Source organism: Lytechinus variegatus, chromosome 13 (assembly GCF_018143015.1).
Source record: "Lytechinus variegatus isolate NC3 chromosome 13, Lvar_3.0, whole genome shotgun sequence".
Classification (NCBI taxonomy): domain Eukaryota; kingdom Metazoa; phylum Echinodermata; class Echinoidea; order Temnopleuroida; family Toxopneustidae; genus Lytechinus; species Lytechinus variegatus.
The window spans coordinates 21,964,188-21,989,499 of NC_054752.1; the positions used below are offsets into that span (position 1 = coordinate 21,964,188).

General features: G+C 37.8%; 1 protein-coding gene across 1 annotated transcript; it reads right to left on the minus strand.

Moving 5' to 3' along the window:
• Window positions 1–8,594: 8,594 nt before the first annotated feature.
• LOC121426356 (polyunsaturated fatty acid 5-lipoxygenase-like) lies at window positions 8,595–24,942 on the minus strand. The gene is made up of 13 exons (XM_041622634.1): window positions 24,504–24,942; window positions 23,326–23,546; window positions 22,135–22,178; window positions 21,349–21,474; window positions 20,081–20,178; window positions 19,605–19,737; window positions 18,864–18,959; window positions 18,072–18,286; window positions 12,286–12,545; window positions 11,890–11,990; window positions 11,159–11,332; window positions 10,471–10,634; window positions 8,595–8,934 (listed from the first exon to the last, which is right to left on the minus strand). The coding sequence occupies exons 1-13, from the start codon at window positions 24,806–24,808 to the stop codon at window positions 8,820–8,822; spliced, it is 2,052 nt and encodes a 683-aa protein (XP_041478568.1). The 5' UTR covers window positions 24,809–24,942; the 3' UTR covers window positions 8,595–8,819.
• Window positions 24,943–25,312: the final 370 nt, after the last annotated feature.

A 25,312-nucleotide genomic window follows, 5' to 3' on the forward strand; every position in this document is an offset into this window, starting at 1 on the left:
GCGAGACTCCCTTTACGAGGACAACCCCTATCCCGCGGTCGACTTTTCAGTAAGCGCTCAGGCGCTGCTTGACAAGTATCTACCTCACATCTACCCTCCGAGTGGGGGTATTGATGAAGCAAGGGAGTCCATATTTTCTCGCCCCGCCTCTTCAGGCGCTCCGAGCTCAATCGGCCGAATTGGGGGTCTCGGAGAGTGACGGGGTCGCTCTAGACGAGGCGGCTCCTACGACGAGGAAGCCGCCAGCTCCGTGGGTGTAAACCCACCCCCGCTCTGCTGCTGCCCGGAAGCGCCAGGCTCCGGCGCCGCCGTCTCGAAATTTTCAAGCCTCTCGAGGCTAGCGAGAAGGCAGAGGCAGGGGGGGGCGATTATTATGCAGGTTCTCCCGAATTCGCCCTCTACGTCAAGCTCACATACGGCGACGACTCCTTCAGCGGTAACTCTCTCCATTCTTCCCCCTAAGCGGGCCCGTAGATTGGAGGTATGAATCTCTTACATACCGCATGCCGCACTTCTCTCGTGAGAATGTTTGGCTACTTTGAGAGGACAACCTATCACGTCCGCGGACCGTCCGCCCAGGCGACGGGACCGTCGCTTTTCTGGCCTGAACCTCACTTTCTATTCGAAAGTAAGGGTGCCCTGTCTTACTTAGCTCCTACCCTTGCAACGCCAGAGTCAGGGCTAGTACAGACACCCGCTCTCCAGCGATCGCCGCTGAAGAGAGGGCGACTCTGATATGAGCACCATCACCGCTCAGCGGTATGTCTCACTATCTCATAGCTCTCCGAACTTATGAGTATGTATATCGGATCTGAATGTCACGGCGATTAAAAGTTCTCCTGTGCTTAATAATCGCTATGCCTTCACCACCCGGTGCATTATGGTTATGTTAACCTATTTGTCTCGTATTCGGGCGGCTCGTACGAACCATGCCCGAGCTGCCATCACCGGTCGTCCCCCCAGACACCGCCGGCAGCACCCGCACCGAATACGTGGAAGGAATCAGCTTTTCATATGCTAGATATCCCTCCTGTTGACATTCACAGCTGTTCCCCGAGTCTTTCCCGGTTGGGTAAACATCATCTCGGAGGAAAGTAACCGCCGTACATCTCATGAGATTGTTGGCTATGTACGCGCGTTCAAACTTGTTTAAAGCCCCAGGATTCTCTGTCGGCATTCTATGCCTACTTTCTGGGCACACCCACCGTACCGGGTCGGCGAATTCACACCAAACTGTACACCGCCAGACCATCGGTCGAGCTCTAACTGTCTATCTTATAGACTGCCCTCTACGTGGGTCAATCTTGCGGGCGTCTCCGCCGCTCCCTCCTTGTGCGGAGTGGTCTACGGTGGATGTCTTTACCGTGCCCGTTAGTCGAATCGGCTTCTTTCTTAGAAATTTTTTCACGGCACACTCGAGTCGCCCCGCATGCTGCTTTCATCCTCCTTCCATGCAAGGCATGTGGCCAGGGTCACCGCACGACCGAGGATGATGTAACAGTGGATGGATGTATGCTTATGCCTTCCTAACCACGATCACTACGACCCGCCTCCTCTCGGGCCGACTGTGGATGAGCCTCTCCATGTAAGTGATTTACTTCACTGGAGTTCTTCTTTTAGAAATTTAGATTCTCATCCCCCGCTGCTTAGGGCGTCATTTTTGCCGCCCCCCGCAGCTTTTTGGAGCTCCTTATCTTACCGATATCGGACTGTTCCACGCTGCCGCAACCGGCGCCGGCGGTGCTCGCTCTTACGATCACCTGAGAAACAGGCCTTGTGACTGTTTTCATAAACAACTGGTTCTCACCGCAGACTGATGGAAATTTTCTGATTACTTCCTCAAGTCTCCTTCGCTTGTTTCTTCAAGCGAGGACTTCGACACTCTTAGCCAGTTTCCGTCCCTAACTTGATAGGACAGGGCCGTTGCTACCTCATTCGATTCCGTTGGGAATGTAACGGTTGAGGTATCATATCTGGCGATGTCTGTTCGTTTAGAGCATCTCTTGATGGTCGTTTACACGTAATATCGTGACAGATTTTTTTTCGCCAGCTCCCTCTGGCGTACACTTGCTGCTGCTAGGGATTCCCCCGCCCAGCGGACAGCAATCGCAGCCTAGCCTCACGGGCTCTCTCGGCGATGGTGGCTTGAGCCAAGCCACCTCTTCCACCGCGGGCACTGCACCCTCAGATGGGTGCTTCAATCAGTATGGGAGAAAGGGGATCCTGAGTTCTCTCTCGATCACTCGGTCTAACACACTTTTGTCGTGATGTGTACCGCGCTGTATCCCTGACACGCCCGGTTGAGCTGTTTTGACCAGACTGCTCTATTCTACATAGGCAACATGTCCGCGGCATTCCTTATTAACAGGATGGCACTCAGTCGCTTTCTCGACCCTTGTCTGCCTTACGAGTGGTTTTCTTCCTAAATCCCTACTCTCCGTCGTTCCTGGTCCCCTTCGGACCGCTAGTAACTTTTTACCACAGCTCTCTATCAGAATTCTGCAGATTTCTGCCCTCACGCATTTGAGACAGATATCGAATTCTGGGCGCTTTCTCCCACGCGGAGGCTTCCCCTACAGAAATTTCCAAGCTTGCGGGAAGCGTGCGACTAGCTTGCGCAAGCTTGCGGCATGCTAGTAACTAGCATGCGGTTAGCTTAATAAGCGTGTGATATGCGTGCAGAGTAATAGTTAAGCGATCTTTTAGCGAGCAGGGACTGTTCGCTAGCATGCACTCGCTTATTAAGCGAGTGCCCTGCTAGTCGCATGCTAGTTACTAGCAAGCGGCACGCTTAAATTTCGGTAGGGGTTCTGAGATATCTCGCCTTCTCAGATTGGTCGATTGATCACTTACTGAGCCTTAAAAGCTTCAGTTTTCCGATCACGATTCTTGTTGAAATTTTCAACAAATTTCGATTCTTACGCTCTAGTCAGCAGGTGATGTTGTTCTCCTGACACTAGGCCGAGGGCCCATGATACTTAGTATTCCTGAGTATACAGGGCATTCCTCTCGAGGACATTTTTGAGGGCCGCCTTTTGGCGCTCAACTAACTCCTTCACTTCTTTCTACTTGAAGGACATTCCGTCCAGCGAGGCGAGATTTGCTGCTTCGGCGCTTAAAGCAGCTGCGGCTTTTTTCCCCCTCTCCCTAAATTTCGTTGTTTTTGTTTTTTCTTTTAAATTTTCTTAGGCTTACAATTGAAAACATGCCTCCCTACGGTTTGAGTCCGTGCTGGTCTAGCAAATCAAGTAGATGTATGGAGTTATTGAAGTAAATTATGAAAATACTTACCTGATTTTCTTATTTACGAGATAACTCATACATCTACTTGATACCCTCCCACCGACCCTCCGCCTTGCGTAGCAACATGTTTCAACGTATGGGCTTGCGAAAGGTGAGGAAGATGGACGCTAGTTGCGCGGTGATCATGGGTAGTAAGCCTGAACGGGAGAGGGCGCGCTCGCGCTTTTTAAATCCTTGGGAGTTCTATTCGGGTATGGCAGTCCAGAGGGCTGAACTAGCAAATCAAGTAGATGTATGAGTTATCTCGTAAATAAGAAAATCAGGTAAGTATTTTCATAATCAATATCATAAAATATAGATATCTTGGCAATAATAGTCATAATTTGATGAACTTGTCAAAATCATTATCAATCAACCAACCACCAAAGGGCATTTTCACGGTAACCGACGTTACACGGCACAATTTTACACACTTTTCATTGTGTGTATGATTATCTCTAAAACAACAAATTATGTGAGTTTGTGTTTTAAGCAAACTCCCATCATTTGTTGTTTTATATAAAAAAATTATAAAAATCTTGAAAATTGCCAAAGCCGAGTTCGGATAATGCCTGATGACATTACTCCAATCATATGCTACAGATCAAATATTTTGGGGTGCTGGCCTGGACCATCCCTTATAGGATTGTAAAACAATAAATTGAACCTGATTTATATTTGATATAAAGTTATTTTCTGAATGAATTGTCTAAAAGAGAGAGACTGGCTATTTGTAACACACAGTCAATGAGACACCACAATTGATAACCTCCATCTTGTATACTATGCTCAATCCTAGTACAAGGCCTATATGTATATTGCACATACAGGGTTGTATACAATGTAAACTGTAGGTAATTTTGATAAATCCTGGCCATTTTACCCTGAGCAATTTAAAGAAAGAATAAAAGTTTCATCTATGTGGAAAGGATGTCAGTGGTAATTTTGTTTTTAGTAGCACTCTTTTTCAGTTTTTGTTAAAAACAATGAAAATTTCCCAAATTCCTGGTGGCTGAAAATTCCTGGTGGCTGAAAATTCCTGAAACTTTCCATGAAATTTTTCTTTGCAACCACAGTAAAAAAAAGATAGATTCTTGGTATTGAATCTAGACCTAGTTGACCCATCCCTATTCCTTGCTCGACAAATGGTTTCATACCAAAAAAGAGAAAATAGCAATTATCATCACTTGATTATTTGATGTGGATCCTGACCTGGATAAAATCTAGGGGGGGGGCACTGTCTGTAAAGGAAGAAGTAGGTAAACAGAGTTGTTCCATGCATAACGTAAAAAGGGCATCAATATTGCTAAAATCAGAGGAAAGGGTACACTTTCTTCCTTCTTATGACAATGTCTTTTGGGGTAAGGAAAATGATACCAAATACAATATGTGTAGTCTGAGATCTAAAAATCATTACATTTTAAGGTCTCTTTTAAATGTTAATGTAGTAACATGTTGTCCACATTGTAACAACAGTGGCCCCCACCCCTTGTAAAATACAAAATGCATCCACACATAACATCTTTTTCTTCATATCATCCACACCATAGCTGTTTATTGAAGATATATACATTAATATGACACACAATAGCTGTTAATTGAGAATATACACATTCATATGATACACAATAGACTGGTATTGGGACCAATTTATTTTCCAATCCTCATTGAAGCTTTAAGAAACAGACTGATCGAACTTGACAAAAATCTTTCCCGAAGTATTTCTAGGCCCCGGAGGAAAATTGTTGTGAACAGGAGATTTGGGTCATTTTCAATGAGCCTTGCTAAAAGGAAACAATATTTACATATTATGTGCAAGGTTTGAATATGTAGATAAGACTATGACATTGATCAAAACATGCAGTTGTAACTTCATTAACAACCAATTAGTATCACATTCTACATTATGTATTATGCAAAAACACTAAAATACAACAAATAATGTTAAGAATCTGATATATGCAAGTCCCATTATACCTTGTTCTATTCTAAATATTTATATTAATTAGCCTTATGGATGAAATGTGCACTCTTTTCTAAAGTGTTATAGCTCTGTTTATTCTTCATTGTACTTCCACATATAATTGAAGGTACTTATTCTTTTTGCACTACAAAAGAATTTTGACAACATATGCAAAACTATCTGTTACATTACAATGCCATGGCTAATTTTCATAATAAAACAATTGTAGGATAAATGTTGTATTGGCTCATTATAATGGCTGTAACCAGTAAAGTTCTAATGGTTTGGGGGTGTGTGTTTTGTTGTGTTTTTTTCTCAGCAATATATCTTCCCAACTTGTCCAAGAAAAAATGTTTAAGGTAAATATTACTTCTGGGGGGTGTTTCACAAAGATTTAAGTATGACTTAGAGTCGCACTTAAATGTCTAGTTGCGCGCAGTATAAAAGGCATGACAGCATTGGTCCGATCATGCCAAGAGGACGCGCACTTCTGCGTATTGATCAATAAGATTGCGCGTTGCATATCATGTACGCGTCAACATTTAAGTGCGACCTAAGTCATACTTAAATCTTTGTGAAACACCCTCCTGATGGAGTTTCTCAAAAGTGGGCATCATGGAAATGGTTGATTAACAATTATTTGCCAGTCAGCCTTGTTGGAATGTAATCATTCAAAACTGCAATGCAAATTTGTAAGTTATATCTTTTCTCAACAATATTAATGTTTTACTTCTGGTACTATTGTTTCTATAATTTGAAACATTTTTTTTTTAACCAAGACAGCCCAAAACCATGTTAAAATTGTATCTACATACAGTCTCTTAGTTAATAGGTTTTGATCTTGGAGATATTTTACAAATACTTCAGTGTGACTTAAATTGACCTTTCAATATCAACAGTCAGTAAGCAGGTGGGTGTTTCATAAAGCTGTTGGTAAGTTAAGAGCAACTTTAAGAACGACTGGTGATCCTTTCTGCTTTCTTATGCGCTAAACTGTTGCCAATGAATATATTTAAAACAAGAAGGGTTCACAAGTCATTCTTAAAGTCGCTCGTCACTTACGAACAGCTTTATGAAACACCCACCAGGTCCTCTTAAAGCAGCTTTATTCATCCAAGTGAAATGTGCGATGATATAGACAGGCTCTGTATACTTAGCTGGATGAAGATCAAAACAACCATTTTGATGTAGTTCCCAATGCATCAGTGAAATAAGCCAGTTCGTAGTTCCTTTCTGCGCATTATCAAAAGATTCTTCGCATGATCAGAGGAAGGTCATTTGTACTTGAATGACTTGGTGGTTTAAAATCTAATGAGATAAGCACCAAATTTGATGTCTTGATTATTCATATATTCTTTTGAATTGTGGATTTCATTCACATCCACTAAAAACAACAATGCGTCCACGAACGACTGGTATTTCACAGTTTGCCAAGTACATTGTGCAACATGCTATGATATGCATTCAAAGTAGGAATGCAACAAATACCTTCATTAAGTGTTCATTTGTGTGTAATTCTAGTCACCTGGTCAATTCAATTTCTTCATCCTGCTATGTAAGGCAAGCTTACGTAATATCTTGCTTTGGAATAAGCCAGTTCATAGTTCCTTTCTGCGCATTATCAAAAGATTCTACGCATGATCAGAAGAAGGTCATTTGTACTAAAGTGACATGGTGCTTTAAAATCTAATGAGATAAGCACCAACATTGATGTCTTGATTATTCATATATTCTTTTGAATTGTCGTTTTCATTTACATCCACAAAAAACAACAATGCTTCCACGAACGACTGGTATTTCACAGTTTGTCAAGTACATTGTGCAACATGCTAAGATATGCAGTCAAAGTAGGAATGCAACAAATACCTTCATTAAGTGTTCATTGGTGTGCTATTCTAGTCACCTGGTCTATTCAATTTCTTCATCCTGCTATGTAAGGCAAGCTTACGTAATATCTTGCTTTGAAATCTGCCTATCATGATGAAAGAAATGAAAGGTCATTTGACCAAAATTGCCCATGAAGTAACTACGAACTAGTCTATATGCCTATCATAATGAGAGGAATGAAAGGTCATTTGACCAAAATTGTCCATGAAGTAACTACGAACAGACCAGTTTGTAGTTACTTCATGGACAATTTTGGTCAAATACCTTTCTTTTATTTTTTTATTATGATACATAGATTTCAAAGCAAGATATTATGAAGCATGCCTTACATAGCAGGATGAAGAAATTGAATAGACCAGGTGACTAAAATAGCACACCATTGAACACTCTATAAAGGTATTTGTTGCATTTCTATTTTGAATGCATATTAATGTATTGCACACCTGTAGTTGTACAATGTACTTGGCAAACTGTGAAATACCAGTCATTCCTGGGTGCGTTGTTGTTTTTTGTGGATATTGTAAATGAAAAACACAATTCAAAAGAATATAAATAATCAAGACATCAAAGTTTGTGCTTACATTTTAAACAACCATGTCACCTTTGTACCATTGACCTTCCTCTGATTATGCGCAGAGTGGTACTACGAACTGGCTTGTGCCCTGGGAACCCAGTATATCATCAACATTGTGTGTAACTGTATTACATGTACACTGTCACTTATGACTTCGGGGGAGTGTTTCTCAAAAGGACATAACAGACGTTTGTCCAACAGTTACCACAGGAATTGTGCCTCTCAGCCAATCAAAATCAACGAAAGTTGTCAGATCTGACAACTTGCCAGAGGAAAATGTTGATGAAACACTCCCCAGATGTCCAGGTGGGCATTTCATAAAGCTGTTCGTAAGTTAATAACGATTTTAAGAATGACTGGTGATCCTTTCTTTTGGTAAATGATATATTCATTGGCGATGGTTAAGTGCATAAGAAAGGTTCACCAATCGTTCTTAAAGTTGCTTTTAACTTACAGCTGTATGAAACGGTCCCTAGGTAATCCTTAATCCAATACCCTTTTCATAAACCTATCCTCCAATTAGCCGCCTAAGAGTAATGCGGATAATTCAATAAAAATTGCGTTCATAAACTCCGAAAATAAGCCGCATTATTTTTACGAGCGCCTGTCCTGAAACAGGCGGATAATTGCCATGACAACTGGACACGCCCCCTCCGATGCGGTTGTGTTGGAAAAGGGTGACCTTGTGACCGCACCATGGCAATTATCCGCATTATTTGGAAATGCGTTCATAAACTCAAAATCTTGTCCCGATGCTGCTATTATGCAGATAATAGCAGCATCAGAGTAATGCGGATAACTCTTGTCCTCCTCCAATTTTACGACCAAATTATGCTGCTATTAGCCGCCTAATTCATTTTAATGGGGTTTATGAAAGGGGTACGAGTTACACTTTCTCTTTGTGGAAACTCCTATGAGGCATTCCAACACCTATGAATAATTGCGAATTTTGTTTTGGGTCTTTGAACCAACCATGCCTTGCAAAATTGCATTTGATGACTGACTGATGACTGATTCTACAGCTAATATTGTTTTATCAATCGTAAAATGGCAACAGAAGTTCGCAATCAATTGGATTGTTTTCCCGTCTCACATAATTGTGAAACATGCCCTTTAGATGGCAATAGAATTAGGGATGCAACTTGGATGAAGGATGAGGTATGGCTGAACACGATCCTTGTTCCGTTTATCAATCTCTGCAGTGACTGCTTTCAATTCCTCATGCAATCTGGATGGTGATAAGAAAAATGAGAATAGTTTCTTGATGAAACTGTGAATGCACAGTAAATCAATATGATTTTGTTTGATCCAGGTGACTGGTTGGATCAACAAGCTAACCACTAATTGGATTTCTTGATGTGAATATATTTTTTTTTAAATGCAGTAAAGGCTGAATGTTGGGGGGGTAGGGGTGCTTGAATTGTTTTAAAAGGTATACACTTAAAAGTTCACCCTGATAATATGTTTTGATAAAATATAAATTGTAGGAAAATATTGGTAAAGTTTTGTTTGATGAAAGTCTGTCAAAGAATAAGAGATTTAAGTTTTAAAGTTTTGATTTTGTGTTTGCATAAACTCCCCAAAATGTCATTTTCATTATTTTTTTAAATAAAAACCAACTTAATTAAAGAAACCAACTTATTTTCAGGGTTTTCTGCAAAACAAATATGTTGACTACCTGTGAGTCACCATTAAAAAGGCCTGAGGAATGACCACAGTTTCCTTATTTTTGACATTCATACTTTTGAATATGGTAGACACAACAACACAATAATGGTCAGATTTAGTGTGATTATAAGTTGATTTGGTTGCACATAAAATGTGTTGAAATTGTCATCATCCCTTGGCCCTTTTTCATTGTCATTCAATATTTTGGTTTCTATTGTGCAATATTCTTTGTTTATACTTTGTGAGTTATATTTTGCTGTTTTGTAATAATTGTCACCTTCAAAAATAGTTTAGGAAAACCTCTGTAATTAACTTCCAGGATTTATTCCTTATTAGCAGGTTAAGTCAGTTTCTTTTGTAGTATCTAAATAATTGTTACGGAGAAAATTGATGTTGTTCAAGTGCAATTATTGTGTAAAGTATTGTAAAAGCTGAGATTGAAAGCCATTGTATGTTTGACAACTTGAAATTATTACTATTAAAATTGAAAATGCAAGAACTGTTATAAACTTATCTTTATTATTGTTTTTTTATATATTGATTGTTGTGTATTTACATATTCATGATGTCATAATTGAAAGGATTTAAAATAATCATAAGAAAATGATGTGAGAAAATACACTGACTGCCCTAATCGGGATTTGAACCTGGTGTGATTTTCTCACATTCATTTTCTATGATTTTTTTGTTTTTTGTTTGTTGGGGGGGCAAGAAAGATTGATATTTATAAAAGAGTGTTATTGATTTCATCATTATGAATGATTGGCAATCTTTTGATTAAATATCTTTATCATTTTTTCTACCAATGACAGTTTAAAAACTATAGTGTTAAGAACAGGATATGGGTTGGTTCTATTAGAGAAACTCTCAATCTGGTGTTGAAATACAACATGATATGTGAAAATGGCACCAGATGAAATAATGTGGAATGAACAATTTCAACAAGTACAATGTGTTGGTACAACATTGAACTAACACCTTTGATTCAACACTGGTGTAAAATTTTGAGTTTGTTAAAACCTGTGAACACTGATGGTGCAGTTCTAACACTGCTGTTCATTTTTTGCACTACAGGGTACATGTTACAGGTACTTACGTCTCGATGGCTTTCTTGCCGATGGGGTCGTACATGTACTGCACCTCAAAGTCCCCCAGAGCTTTGGTGTCTCTCCTGCTCAAGATTCTAGACATCACCATAGCTCGAATGGTCCAGTCTTTGGGAGGAAGAGTTTCCAGCACATCGTTCTCTGTTCTAACGCCCTAAATAAATGTACCATGAATGGGTATTGATTGAACAAAGGCTAGAATTCAGATAGTGTCTTACAGACACACTTAAGACCTTCCAAACATTCAATGCCCAGTTTATTGATATACCATCATGCTATTAAAGGATCATCATCAAATAAAAAAAGACATTAATTCATCCTACTGGTAAACACAGCATAACATAAGATGATTTATTCCTTCTACTTTGCTATGTAATACATGTGTAGCCATCCTTTGTCTTATATAATTTTGAAACAATATCAAGTAATGAAATGGCTTGCCAGCCCATACGTATGTCTCCATGTACTGGCAAAGTAGTTCAGAGCTTTGTCGAATGATCTTTACTCCTATGATATCTTTATCAACCAATTAACAATGCTCCACAGCCAATAGCAATCATGGGTTTCAGGGAAATTACCATTGGATTGCAAAGTTACCGTGATTATAAGCTTATTTGCAGCGGCCCCATGGTGTGGCAACCCCTTAAGACTTTGTGCAATACTGTACCCCAAGATCACCTTATCTTTAGGTGGAGTTCCCCTGAGACACCCTGGGTAGGAGGGTACGAAGCCGTACTCATCATACTGCGTGAAGGTAACCGCTGCATGGCCAGCGCTACATATGTAGATGATGTTGGTGAGAAGCTCCGTCAGTTGCTGACCATTTCGAAACTTGCCATCACTGGGTATGCCCTGCATCAAATAAATTCATTTGCAAATTTAAAGGTGTGTAATATATTCATAACGAACATGGTTTTGTGGTTGTTGAAAAATTACTCCTGGAGGTCGATAAAAGAAGAAAGAAGCTAAAGAAAGGGATAGAAAGAGAGGGGATAGAGTGAAAGAGAAAGGGGTGAATGCAATAAGAGGAATGAAGGAAAAAGAAGAGAAAGGGGCACAGAATAGTATACAAAGAAGGCATGCAGGCCCTAAGAGAGACCCTTGGGGTACACCAACAACACACCTAACATTGGATGACTATCAGCAGGGCTGTTGGGAATTCCCAGTGCGAATTTAGGGGTCAAAATGATTGAGATAAATAGAAATGCATGCAAATAGAAACCAAATTTTAGAGGGAAAAAGGACTATTTAAGTGAGTGAGTCTCACTCGATCTCACTGAGTGAGAGTTGGTAACCCTGCAATAAGGATAGCAATCATTTCACCAGGTGCACTTAATTAAAATTGTGAGCCTATTATTTTCATGCAGGAGACTGGCTAGATACAAGAGTGGCTAGAGTGTTTTACTGACCTTGATCCCACATGTATGCGGAGATGCTGCAGAAGGTTCGGTTGCCAGGGTTCTTCCCCATTCAAGTACTTCCGGGTCAGCTTTGATCTTTTTTGCGTGACCTGCAAATCAAGATGAACAAGAATTTGGAAGTTCAGTATTGTTAGTCAAGGAAGGATATTGGAAGCTAACTTGAACAGCAGTAGTCATTTTATTTTTTTGTCCAAAGGGGGTGGATAAGCATATAAATACATGGAAATTTTCCTGTCTTATCACATTTTTATTGTCACACTATTGCTAAAAGAGGAAAAGTAAAGTCCAAGGCATTTTTTTCCAAATTGCTTTAAGTACACCAATCTCCTGGTCAAAATGAAAAAGATAAAGAGATTCGTAGATGTCACTCTTTGTGAAGCATACCATAGTATCCGTTGACGACCGTTCTGACGTATTCCTCAATTGCTTCATAAATCAGGGTACCATCATCTCGGTAATGGTAGTTGGGTAGTACTTCTGGGTCATTGACGCCCCTGTCCTCGAGGTCATGAACCATGTGTCCATCCTTCGAGATATTCCAGTCCTTCCAGACTCGACGAATCAACTCCATCATCCCTTTACGACCGATCAGCAAGGTCTCTTCGATCCAACCGTCTTCTCCGAACAAGGTGTCGTAACCAACACTATAGGGGAAAGACAAACCTCATGAACCTCATATCTCATGAGAAAAATCTATGTGAAATCAATGTCGCGATATTTAAAATTTTTGAATAATTTTTAAATAAGATCGCATACCAGGTAATATTGGGTCATGGCAAGGTAAAAAAACCTGGTTACTTTGATAGGAGGTACAAGGTGACATCAAATATTTTGTGTTTTATAATCATCTTTAATATATCTGGAGTATTTTTGTGAAGTGAAACTATTTCATTGATGCTTTTGGTGGATTGTTCTGATTTCGACAAATATTTTTGTTATGCTTCGGCTTTCACGTCTTGAACTTCATTAACAACATGCTTTAACGAGACATACTTTATTTTTGGAGAATGCATCAAAATATATTCTACACCATCTGATTATCTCCGATTTATATATCACCGTTCTTTGGAGTATGGACTTCATTCTTTATTGATATTCGTCATTATACTACATTGATTTATCGCAAAGTGAAAGTTATCATTCTTTATTGATATTCTTCACTATACAAGTATTGCACTACTTATCGCAATGTGAATGTTATCATCGTGTCATATCTTGCCATCCTATATACTTTTCGTCAAAACGCATTGCTTAACCTGAGCAAGTATTCTACATTTTTCTTTACCTTTATTAACTTTTATGAACTTTTTGGCCTGTTACCACACTTATCGTACAGAAGGCCTATACACTGTGCAGATTTGAAACCCAGGGTCCAACAGCTTCTATTTACAGTTTTACTTCACAATCACCTATCAACATGCCAGAAGGTTTGACCCAAAAGAAAATCGAATCGATTACCGACGATGCAATTAAGAGCTACATGAATGGTGATAAGTTTCTCAATACAATTCGCCAGGTAGTGCGTGAAGCCGTTGAAGATGCATTTAACAAGATCATCGGCAGAATTGAAGAGAGCGAAGGAAGATTACTGGACCTCGAAAGTAAGCTTGCAACTAAGGACAAAGAGATCGCTACCCTATCAAACACCATCGACGGTCAACGTGAATCTCTTCGTATGCTTCAACGGACAGCGAATGACCAAGAACAATACAGTCGGCGTAATTGTCTACGCTTTTATGGCATCCCCGAATCCGAAGGAGAGGACACCGATGACCTTATCTGCAGACTTGCTCGTGAAAATTTGAATCTCTCAATACCCAAGGATGACATTGAAAGATCACATCGTCTGAGCACAAAGAAATCGTCAGACTCGCAATCAAGTAGAGTGACTCGCAGCAGCAAGTCTTTGACTAGGCCACGGGTCATAATAGCAAAGTTCGTCTCCTATCGGACTCGTAGTCTCATTCTATCAAAACGTCGTAACCTCAAAGGAAAAAAACTAGGAATCGACGAAGATCTAACGAAGCAAAATGCAGAGCTTCTGAAAAAGACTAAAGCTATGACAAAAGTCCTAGCTGCCTGGACTTCCGACGGACGAATTATAGCTCTCCTCCCAGCGAGTGGAGGAAAGACTATTAAACGTGTCATCAAAGAAGAGAGTGAATTGGACTTGATATAAATCCTTTTCCGAATGATTGTCATGCTTAATTCAGTATAACTAATGACTTTTTATGCATTGGTGCATTCTTCTTTAATTGTATTAAAATCCAATTAATCCTGTAATTTGTTGTTGTTGTTTTTAAGTTACTTTAGATATATATATATATTTGCATTGTTAAATGGTTAGGACCTTTTCATGTGTAAGTTGCCTTAAAATTGTAAAAAATAACCATAGGGCATTACAGTGCACAAAGTGTAAAAAGTGGGTTCATATATGTTGCACTGATATAAGTATTAAAACTTACAACGATCCTTCTTACCATTTCTTTAATTGGGAATGTTCGAAATGTCTTTTTAACCACTTACCCTTCTTTGGTATTGATGATGACTTTTTAAATGATATTCAAAATGTTCATGATATATCTGATTATGATTCCACCCATGTAATGAATGTTCAAAATCCTTTAAATGTTGACTGTTTGAAAGGAAAAGGCCTTAAATTTGCTCATCTTAATGTCCGGAGTCTTCTCCGTAATATAGATGAAATCAAATTGTTTTTACATAGTAACGATATTCATCTTCTTGCATTAAATGAAACATTCCTTGATGATTCTATTTTTGACAGTGAACTAAATATTGATAATTTTAACCTTGTTCGAAAAGACAGAAATAGGAATGGTGGTGGAGTGGCCGTGTATATACGTAATTCTTTGTCTTTTGAACTTATTAAATATGATGTTGTAAATTCCTTAGAAATCATCCCATTAATTATTCGACCAAAATTCTCTAACCCAATCATTTTTCTTACTTGGTATAGACCACCTAATAGCAATGTTCATTTATATCTTCAATATGAAAATTTGTTATCATTCTTGGATACTTTTAATTATTCAATCATTGTCATGGGAGATACAAACTGTGATTTACTGAAAATATCTGGATCGTCCGGTTCGAACCGTTTAAGTGATATACATAACTTATTTTCATTACAGCAAATTAATACAACAGATTATACCAGGATTACAGCAAAAACAATGACACTCATTGACCATATGTTAACTAACTCAATTGAGAAAATAAAATCACATGGTGTTTTGCATGTTGGAATGAGTGATCACTCTTTAAGTTATTTAATATGGAAGTCAAAGACTGAAAATTCTTCTCGAGTTATTAATTATAGAAAATTTTCTGGTTTTGATTTAGAATCTTATTTAGATGATTTAAGTAATCAACCTTGGCATGAAATTCTTGATTGTACGTGTATCAGTGAAGCAGTCAGTAAATGGGAGGCTTTACTTATGAATGTTGTTAACCAGCATATGCCTATCAAGAGCAAGAAAATTAGTAATAAGAAGTCTCCATGGATGAATTCATATATTTTTGAATTGATAAGAAAAAGAGATAAATTAAAGCGAAAAGCTTGGAAAAATAAAGATGAAACAATGATGAAAGAATACAGAAAACTGAGAAATAATGTTACTTTTGAGATAAGGAAAAGAAAGAAAAAATATTATTCCGAAAAGATATTGAAAATAAAAGAAAACTCTGGTAACACCTGGAAAGTATTGACATCTTTATTACCTCGCACCAATAGTAATAAAAATACATTTCAAAGAGATAGTGAAACTTTGTTCGAAAAAAGTGAAAAATTTAACGAGTATTTTGCAAACGTTGGAAATTATTTAGCATCCACAATTCCTATTACAAATGAATCCATATCTAATCAAGAATATCAAGCCGTATCTTCTTTCAATTTTAGAGTATTATCAGAGGCAGCTGTTTTGAAAGAAATAAATCTCTTGAAAAATAAATCTTCTTATGGAATTGATGGAATCACAGCACAGTTTTTAAAATTATCTTCTGCTGTTATAGTTCCTTCTTTAACTTATCTTTTTAATAAGTCACTACTAGATTGTGTTTTTCCTAATCAGTTTAAAATTGCTAAAGTAATTCCATTATTTAAATATGGTAACAAAGATGACCCTTCTAATTTTAGACCGATATCAATTTTACCAACTGTTTCGAAAATTCTTGAGAAACTTGTTAGTAATCAATTGAAATCTTACATGAAAGAATACAATATACTTTGTCCCCAACAGTCGGGCTTCAGAGAAAAGCATTCGACTGTAACGTCTTTATTGAAAGTTACCGATGAATGGTTGAAAGAAATGGATAATGGCTTTTATACTGGTGCTGTGTTCATCGACCTGAAAAAAGCTTTTGACACCGTAGATACTACAATACTTATTAGAAAACTCTCAAGAATTGGTGTTTCGACGGACGCCTTACGCTGGTTCGAAAGTTACTTGTACAATAGGAAGATGTGTACTTTAATAGATTCTGTAATATCAAATATATCATATATAAACTATGGAATTCCTCAGGGCTCCATACTTGGACCAATTTTATTTACAATTTACATAAATGATCTCATAACACAAGTAAAAAACTGCATATCTGCATTTATATGCAGATGATACAGTGTTGTATTTTTCTCATAGAAATGTTGATATTATTGAAAAAAATGTAAATTTTGATCTCCGTAAAATTCATAACTGGTTATGTTGTAATAAACTAAGTCTTAATGTTAATAAAACCATTTGCATGTTATTTGGAACTGGGAAAATGCTATCTAAATGTGATATTTTAAATGTAACTATATCTGGTAAACGTATTGATCAACGAAATACTGTTAAATATCTGGGAATGTACCTTGATCCAAAGTTAAAATGGAATATACACATTGACGAAATGTGCACTAAAATTAGTAAGGTAGTCAGCTTTCTGGCCCGTCTTAGACATTTTATATCAGAATCCAATCTGAAGATGGTTTACAATTCTATTATCCTTCCACTTTTTGATTATGCAGATATTGTTTATGATTCGGCAAGCAAAAAACACACTGAACGTTTGCAAAAATTACAAAATAGGGCCGGACGTCTCATTTTAAAAATAAATCCGTTTAATCACGTTTCAAACAATGATATTCATATAAAACTAGGATGGCAGTCTCTCAAATCAAGGCGTAAATCACATTTAAACATAATGGTATACAAATCCCTTCATAACTTATCCCCACATTATTTAGCAGAGTCTTTTCAATATTGTAATCATTCGTATTCTCTCCGATCGCAAGGAAATATTAAAATCCCCAAACCCAAGAGTGAATGCTGTCGAAGAACGTTCTTATATAGAGGATCACAAGAATATAATAACCTACCATCTACAATAAAATTGTCAAATAGCCTATTTACTTTTTATAAAAATTTAAATAAGTTAATTCAGTCTTGCCCTGACCTTTAAAAGAAATACTAGCGACAAGTGGGCGGGTGGGGATGGGGGGGGGTCGCGTTATAGGGTATAGATGTATTCTCTTGTATTCTTTTTACTGTTTTTCATTATTGTTTAGTTAAATTATTATGTTTAATTCTATTTTATGTCATGTACAGTAACTGTTGTTATATCATATGTTATGTACAGTAACTGTTGTTACATATTTCTGGACCCCAAGGAAGAACAGCTTTGTTACATTAACAAAGCTGAGTGGGTTAATCCAGCCATCTCTCTTTCGATTTTTATTATGTACATACATTTACATTGTATTGTTTTTTTAACATTGTGATATGGAAAATAAATACCAATACCAATACCAATTCGACGTCATTCTTTTTTTCTCATTGTAATTAAAATCGGGGTAAAATAGAGGGTAAACGACCATGGAGAGCATCATATCAAACATTTTGTTTTCGGGAAACTTTCATTGGCTCTGATTGGCTAAGAAGTACAGACGCTGGACAGTCATTATGGTAACTGTCAGATAAGACAGACTGAGTTTGAAACATCCATTAAGTCCTTTGACGAAACGGTCCGCAGAACTCTCTTAGAGTTGAGTTTTATGTTTCTTATTCCTCTCTCTGTTCCCTTTTCTCACTTTGTTTTAACTGTTGTTTTATACTTAAAATGTACAGCCCCTTCACCGTAATTACCACCCCTGGATACTAGTAACTTACTGGTTAATTCCTAAGAGGAACCGGAAGTGGGGTGTGAGGAGACGGTTGAGTGGATGCGACGGGGACAGACACCGATGCGTTGCCACGGCAATGGTTTCCATGAGGAGATGAGACATTCCCATGCGGCAGATTGATTGGTGGTAGGAAGCATCGGCGAGATTGAACCACATCTTGGCTAACATCCACGTGTACTCGGGGTCACTTGGAACGAAGATCTGTTATCGAAATCGGTAGGTTCTTCATGATAATGTAATTGGTTTAAACTTGTATATTCTAACTCATTTTAAAGTGACTATAAATCGTAGAGTAGGTCTAGATATGGTTATTTCCATGTGTAATTTAATTCAATGTAAGCTCCATATAACCATAATATATTTTGTTTTTCTTTAGTATCAATATCTTTACAATTGTGATTCTACGATTGGTTACAGTATTCTGTTAGTGTTGCTTACAGTTTAATCATCTATAAAATGTTTTAGAGAAAACGCTTATTTTGTTTAATGAATCTGTATTCTCTTACGCTTTACAAGTTTTTTTTTGTATATGGTTCTAATTTAGTTTTATATATGAGTGTATATTTTAGATGATGCTAAAAATCCATGAACGAATTGCATTGATTCTGTCATAGATTCAGTGTAATTGTTTCGCATGTCTAATTAGTAATTGTTTATGGTTCTACTAATATTATCTGGAATTATCAGGAGCGCATGGAATATCACCCTCATGCTAATAAACTTATAACGTATTCCAATTGTGTGTAAGGAAGCATGTACGCATTGTTGGCATCCTTACCGGATTGTTCTCATTCGGTTCCTGGAAGAGTTGTATTGCGACGGGAACCAGGTCCTTGTCCTTGTTGACGAAGAACAGGGCTATTGGAGCTGGTGCCTACATGTGGGTAGAGTTACAAATGAATGTACACCTACATGTATATCAATTTGTTATTAACTGTGCGTTGTGGCGTGCGCCTGTAATCCAAGCTACGTGGGGTAGTCACATATTGTTGCAAAAGTTCGAGGTTCGAACCCTGGTCACGTCTTTCGGACGTTAAGGGTCGGTTCCAGACGTAAATAATCATATCTGATTGTTAGACGTCTGACAAAAACTAAAAAATATGAATAATTTGTCATTCTTCCAAGCATAGTAGCGGCAGTAACTATGTTTGTCATGACTTAGCTCTACTTATATGCAAATTAGTTGGTGACAAGAAATAATCGTAGCAGATGTATCATCGCTAAGCGGTAAAGCTAATCTTAGGCTTTTCTATCAGAATAAATATTCCTTTAATTGCCATTAACCAAATTCAACTTCACTTTGTCATCATACTCACGTAAGGATCCCATTGGAAGTAAGTCATCTCGACTCTCATGGGTTATCCTTTTGATGTATTTTGGTATATAGTCTTTACTTAATTTGTACTAACTTGACAGATACTATCAATGAATCACTCAATCATATTACATCTTTAAAGAGCGCTTAGCTGACATTTAGGAGTTACATCAAGTTTGAAAAGCACGGCTTGATATTTCTTACCTCTCCTCCCTGCCGTAAGGGCATTTCTTTCATTATCTCATAGTCTATGACGAACAGTCGTTTCTTCCGGATTGCTTTTCCAATTGACATCCCTTCTAAGAAGGGTTTCAGCAGGTCGTCAGTCACTGGGAGTCTACAGAAAAGAATTTATAATCACAATTTCATATAGTTTTGTAAATGTATCTTGTTGAAAAGACATTCGAAAAACGGAAATACTTTGGTTTGTTGAAAATACTTCTGCACGTGGTGCAAGCTATATTACTTATAGACTTCAAATTTGTTGAAGCTATATATAGATCAAAAAGGATTTTGTGTATGCTGTATCCGCTCATGAAACCAATTCCTTAGCAGTATCATTCATTAACTGTTTTATTTGAAATTATAAATGTGAATACCAATGTCAATCATGAATGTGAATTAAAAGTTACAACGAAACGAACTTATCTAGGTCAAGAAATGAGATCTACTTAACTTACTTCAGCGGAATCTTCTTGCAAAGTCGGATCTGCGTTGGGTTACAACCAACTAACCTCTGCATACCAAATGTTGTATCCTTCCGCCATCGCGAAAGACACTGGAAGTTTAATATTAAAAAAATGTATGCAGCAATGAGCTCGTGTATTTTTTTATATATGTGTTTCATATATTTTAAAGATTTTAAATTCACCAAACCCTATTGTTAAGTTACCATGGTTTTCGAGGACTGGTCCAGACATCACTTGTCTGAGTTTTACAGTATATGCCCAAAAAAAATATTCATGAAAGGGAAAAAGTCGATAGAAATCGCCTACTTCTTTTTCCGGAAATCTTATTATCTATTAATAATCGCTTAATTTACCACTATGATAAGGCCTATATTATATACAGAGAAAGTATTTTAAATGATAATGGTTATAAGCCACAACCTCAAGCCTATGTTCCAAGATAATCGGTCATTGTTGGGGATCAATATATCGATAAATCATCTAACATGTCTACTATTCGCAATATCACTTGAACTTGACCAGTCATCTATAAGACAAGTTCGCAATTGCATTCTTTCCATGAGCAGTAAAGGTCATTCAAGATAAATCACCAAGGTTGCTGTCGCATTTACCGACATAAATATTTTGGGATTCGATGATTATTCATATATTCTTTTTCAAAATATTCTTTTCATTAAATCCACTGAAGAGTAATAATAAATTAACGCGTTCATAATCTTTGCCCCAAATAATATTCGATAATAATTTGGCCCAAATAATAGTTGATATGCCAAAACGTTTTCCATCTTTTATCACTGACCTACTTTCTAGTCACCTTGGCGCCGTTTAGCTAAGCGATCAATCGCTAAATGAACTGACCAATCAAGATCAATGTTATAAGCGCATTTGGTTTAAAATACTGACCAGGGACCAATCAGTGCTGTTCTTTCATTTGCAATCCATCGCAAACATTTGTGTTACGGAGCCGAGCATTTCATCAGTTCATGAGACGAGCGCTTTACCCGACAAGTCCTGTTACCTTAGCAACTGTGCTTCTCATCCAATCAAAATCAAGTAAAGTTGTCGGGTCTGACAACTTTTTTGATGATGGTCTATCCCGTGAATGTCGCTATTAGATTTTGAATATCACAGGATATTATGTCAGAAATGCTTACGCAACATCTTCATTGAAAGTGTTAGTGTTCATCCTCTTGAAAAATGGGAAAGGTCGTTCGAAAAAAAAATTGATGATCAACGGCTTGTACAAGATATCGTCTTACCGTTGGAGGCGGTAGGTCTCCACCGTAGATACTTTTCATGTCATCCAAAGAATTCCAAAATGTCGCCCTCACTCGTGTGATGACGCCTTGTAAGCTCAGAGCCAAACTCTGCTTTGTCAGGTCCCACTAGAAAACCAAGAAAATATGCCCCACGTCATACTTTGTTGTTTTTCCCCTTATTCCTATGTTTGTTTAATTTCAAATCCATGCATTTATCTCGTTTTTTAAAGGAAAGAACTAGGTTTTGTTGTTTGTTTTGAATCTTATTAAGACATTAAACCCTATTCCCTAATACCATGGACATGCATATATTGTCATATTCATTTTTCCCCATGGCTCCTGAAAAAGAAGGGGCGGAATTGCCCCGGCCCCCGGCTTCAGTGGCCAATGTCCATGTGATATTCTAAATGTATGTGGTGTGTGTGTGTGTGTTTTGTGATCATTAATGACCTCTGGTGGGTGTTTCATAAAGCTGTTCATAAGTTAAGAGCGACTTTAAGAACGACTGGTGATCCTTTCTTACGCGCTAAACCATCGCCTATGGTGTATGCCATTTACCAAAAGAAAGGATCACCAGTCGTTCTTAAAGTCGTTCTTATCTTACGAACAGCTTTATAAAACACCCACCTGGACAGCGCTGATCAGCGTTCGACAATGAAAGGCCGTCCACACCGAACGTCCTGATACCATCATCGGTTCTTCAAGTGATATGCTAATTATATCAAATCTTCAGAACGAAATATTTACTTTCATTAAATAATAATAATAATTTTTTAAAGTTCTCACCTCGTATCCATATGTAATCATTTCCTCCATCGGCACATCACGGGTCCCACTCCTAAAATGATGCAGACATGGTGGGAAAAATATACACTGTAAAATATATTGGGTAAAATTGTAACCAACACGAGGGTCATTTTGTGTCCAACCAATTTGGGGCAGTATTTTACTCAATGCGGGAAGCATATATATCGCCCAGTAAGGTAAAAAAAAAAAAAAACAGCAGCAATAAGCCAGTTCGTTGTTCCTTTCTGCGCATGATCCAAAGATTCGACGCATAATCAGATCATCAGAGGAAGGTCATTTGTACTAAAGTGACATGATGGTTTTAAATCTAATGGGATAAGCACCAAATTTGATGTCTTGATTATTCATATATTCTTTTAAATAGTGGTTTTCATTTACATCCACAAAAAACAACAATGCGTCCAATAACGACTGGTATTTCACAGTTTGCCAAGTTGTACAACATGCTTTGATATGTTCAAAGTAGGAATGAAACAAACACCTTCATGAAGCGTTCATTTGTGTGATATTCTAGTCACCTGGTCTATTCAATTTCTTCATCCTGCTATGTAAGGCAAGCTTACGTTATATCTTGCTTTGAAATCTGCCTATCATAATGAAAGAAATGAAAGGTCATTTGACCAAAATTGTCCATGAAGTAACTACGAACTGGTCTATCACTTTAGAATGGGCAAAATGTTCATGCCCAGTGTTGGTTGGAAACATAATTACCCTCATACCACGGAGCATTTTTACCCAATATGGTTTAGAGTGTTATGGTATGAAAAGCGTGAGGGGGATGAGCGAGAAGATAGCAGGGTGAGAGGGAGGGACAAAGCGGAAATTGGCGAGATGTTAACTTGATACAATTTCAAATCAATATTGTAAAATTTATTTTGGCTAAATACCTGATCATTTTATTCTTCTTTTCTACAACCTTTATAGCATGAAATACCACGGATATGCGTGATATTATCTTCATACAAAGTTGTATGTTGCTGAGCAACATTCAAATTCAAATTTTCATAAGAGTTTAGTATTCATGAATAATAACAGGCGCCGTACATTTTTTTTTATATATATGAATCTTAAAAGTTTACCACAGTGTATGTGCCATTATGCCTGAAGTAAATGTTTAACTTGTTCAAGTCTATATGTTTGTCCAAACGAAAATCGAATTAATATTCGTTACCTGTGGCATTACGCCCTCGAATCTCCAGACAAAATCATACTTCTTCTTCATAGCCTCGAGTTCGGCTAATCGTTGTTCTTTCCGACTTTCGTCGTCCTGCGGCAATCGACTATCCCATTCAACTAACTGAAGACGAGGCTTGTCGACCACCCATCGGTTGACCGGGAATATGTACTTTGTGGTCGTTGAGTGACGCTCGACTTCGATGACATCGACATACCTGAGTATATTTCATGAAAATGGCTGAGGTAAGTTTCGAACAGAATGAGTTTTAACGCTTTATATCGATTTGGAGAGTGAAAATATAATGAAAACATTATGGAAAATATTCATTTTTCTTTATATATAATACCTGAATATGTTTTACGAAAGTGACTCAAGGATAACGTTGAAGCAGAATGATTTGAATATAGATACGTAAAGTCCCATATTACTTGCCTTCTCTCTAATATTGATAGTGAAAATGCGATGAAAGTGATGAAAACACTCTTTGTTAAGATAGAGTTGACGCACTCTAAAATAAATCATTTTTTTTTACTAAACAAGCAAAACATTGTTCTCTTAATATGTATGTCAATATTTTATGGAATTGCAAAAAGGATGAAAAATCATTGATTTGAGAGTGATATTTCAAAAGAAAGTAGGCTTACAGATTGGGAAATATCAAACCACTACTATAACCATACAGAGTGGTAAAATAATGAAATTTTCAAGCTGTGTCATCTTTAATGTACCCCAAACATGCCAAATGGATAGGAATATAAAGGAGAAAGGGAATGAGAACAAGAAAATGAATAAAATAAAGATCCGTAGCAGTTGCAGCTACAAATTTAGCTTAAGAAGCGAGAGTTTAAGGAGAAGAAAATTTAAAAAAAAGATTAAAATTCATAATCAAAATCACTTGACATGATTTATGCCTCAATTCAGTTTGCCATTGTACTTTTATAAAAAGAAGTTGTTACTTCGGTGTTCTTTCTACTTCTGAAAAAATAATAAAAATGTGTTATTGCAAGCTTGGGTTCTTGTTTTTCTTTTCTCATGTCCTTTCTAAGTCTGACATAAATTATTTTGTTCATACTTTTATACAAATTATATTTATGCATTACTATCTTTATTTTGGAAACATGATAATAAGAAATAAAACTTGATAACATCTAAAATTTCATTCTGCATTTACCAAGAATCGTTGAAGCCCGACAGGTCTCTCCATACTTCAAGTTTCAAGACAGGGCCTTTATCCGCAAGTTCCTTGGGTTTGAAGGTGTTGAAGTCCCCTCTTTCGAAGTGATCCTGCCAAAAGCTTCCAGTAAGTTTCACATTTTTGGTCCTTTCATCGTCTTTACTATGAAGCGCGATGTAGATGTTGGCGTCCGTTCCGGCATTGCGGCAGTCGCCGGTCTTCACTCGGACCGTGTAGGCAGCCTGGTGCTTGTCCTTGTCCCCTCCAAATTCTTCCAGGAGTCTGCTAAGGAACTCGCCCATCTTGTTTCATTTCTTGATCAGGATCTCTCGAGGACGTGGTCTCTTCGCGGAGTCAACCAGACTGGTGAAGGGACTGTAGCATTGTGTGCTCAAGCAGAGAGGTACTCGACGAGAAAGCTGTAGCTACACTTGAGAGGCTGTCAGCCTGAGAGGCTGTCAGCGATGCGTAGGGTGTAGACAAGGGGTGTGGAGACTGGAGATGGGGAAGCAGTCCTCAACCCCCCCCCCCTTCGGCCTTTGAAATTCAGGTGAGAATGTCGTGTAAAATACACAGAGAAAGATGAGGGGAGACGGAGAGGGATAGATGAAGAAAGGCCGATCTTGCCTACTGACCATAGAAATACATCAGTGTCAAAATAAAAAGAAAAAAATGCTTTTTGGAGAATCTGGGCGTCCACCCCCCCCCCCCTGCCACCATTCATTCTCAGTCAATGCACTTCCAATCTCAATGCAATGTATCGGGCATAATGTCATCAAACTAAAAAAAATAAGAACGCAGAAATC

Excerpts from the sequence above, each read along its gene's own strand:
- LOC121426356 (XM_041622634.1), bottom strand. The coding sequence starts at position 24,808 with ATGGGCGAGTTCCTTAGCAGACTCCTGGAAGAATTTGGAGGGGACAAG. Across the intron at positions 23,547-24,503 it reads TCGGGCTTCAACGATTCTTG|GTATGTCGATGTCATCGAAG; the intron begins GTAAATGCAGAA and ends AAATATACTCAG. Across the intron at positions 18,287-18,863 it reads AACCGAATGAGAACAATCCG|ATCTTCGTTCCAAGTGACCC; the intron begins GTAAGGATGCCA and ends TTTCGATAACAG.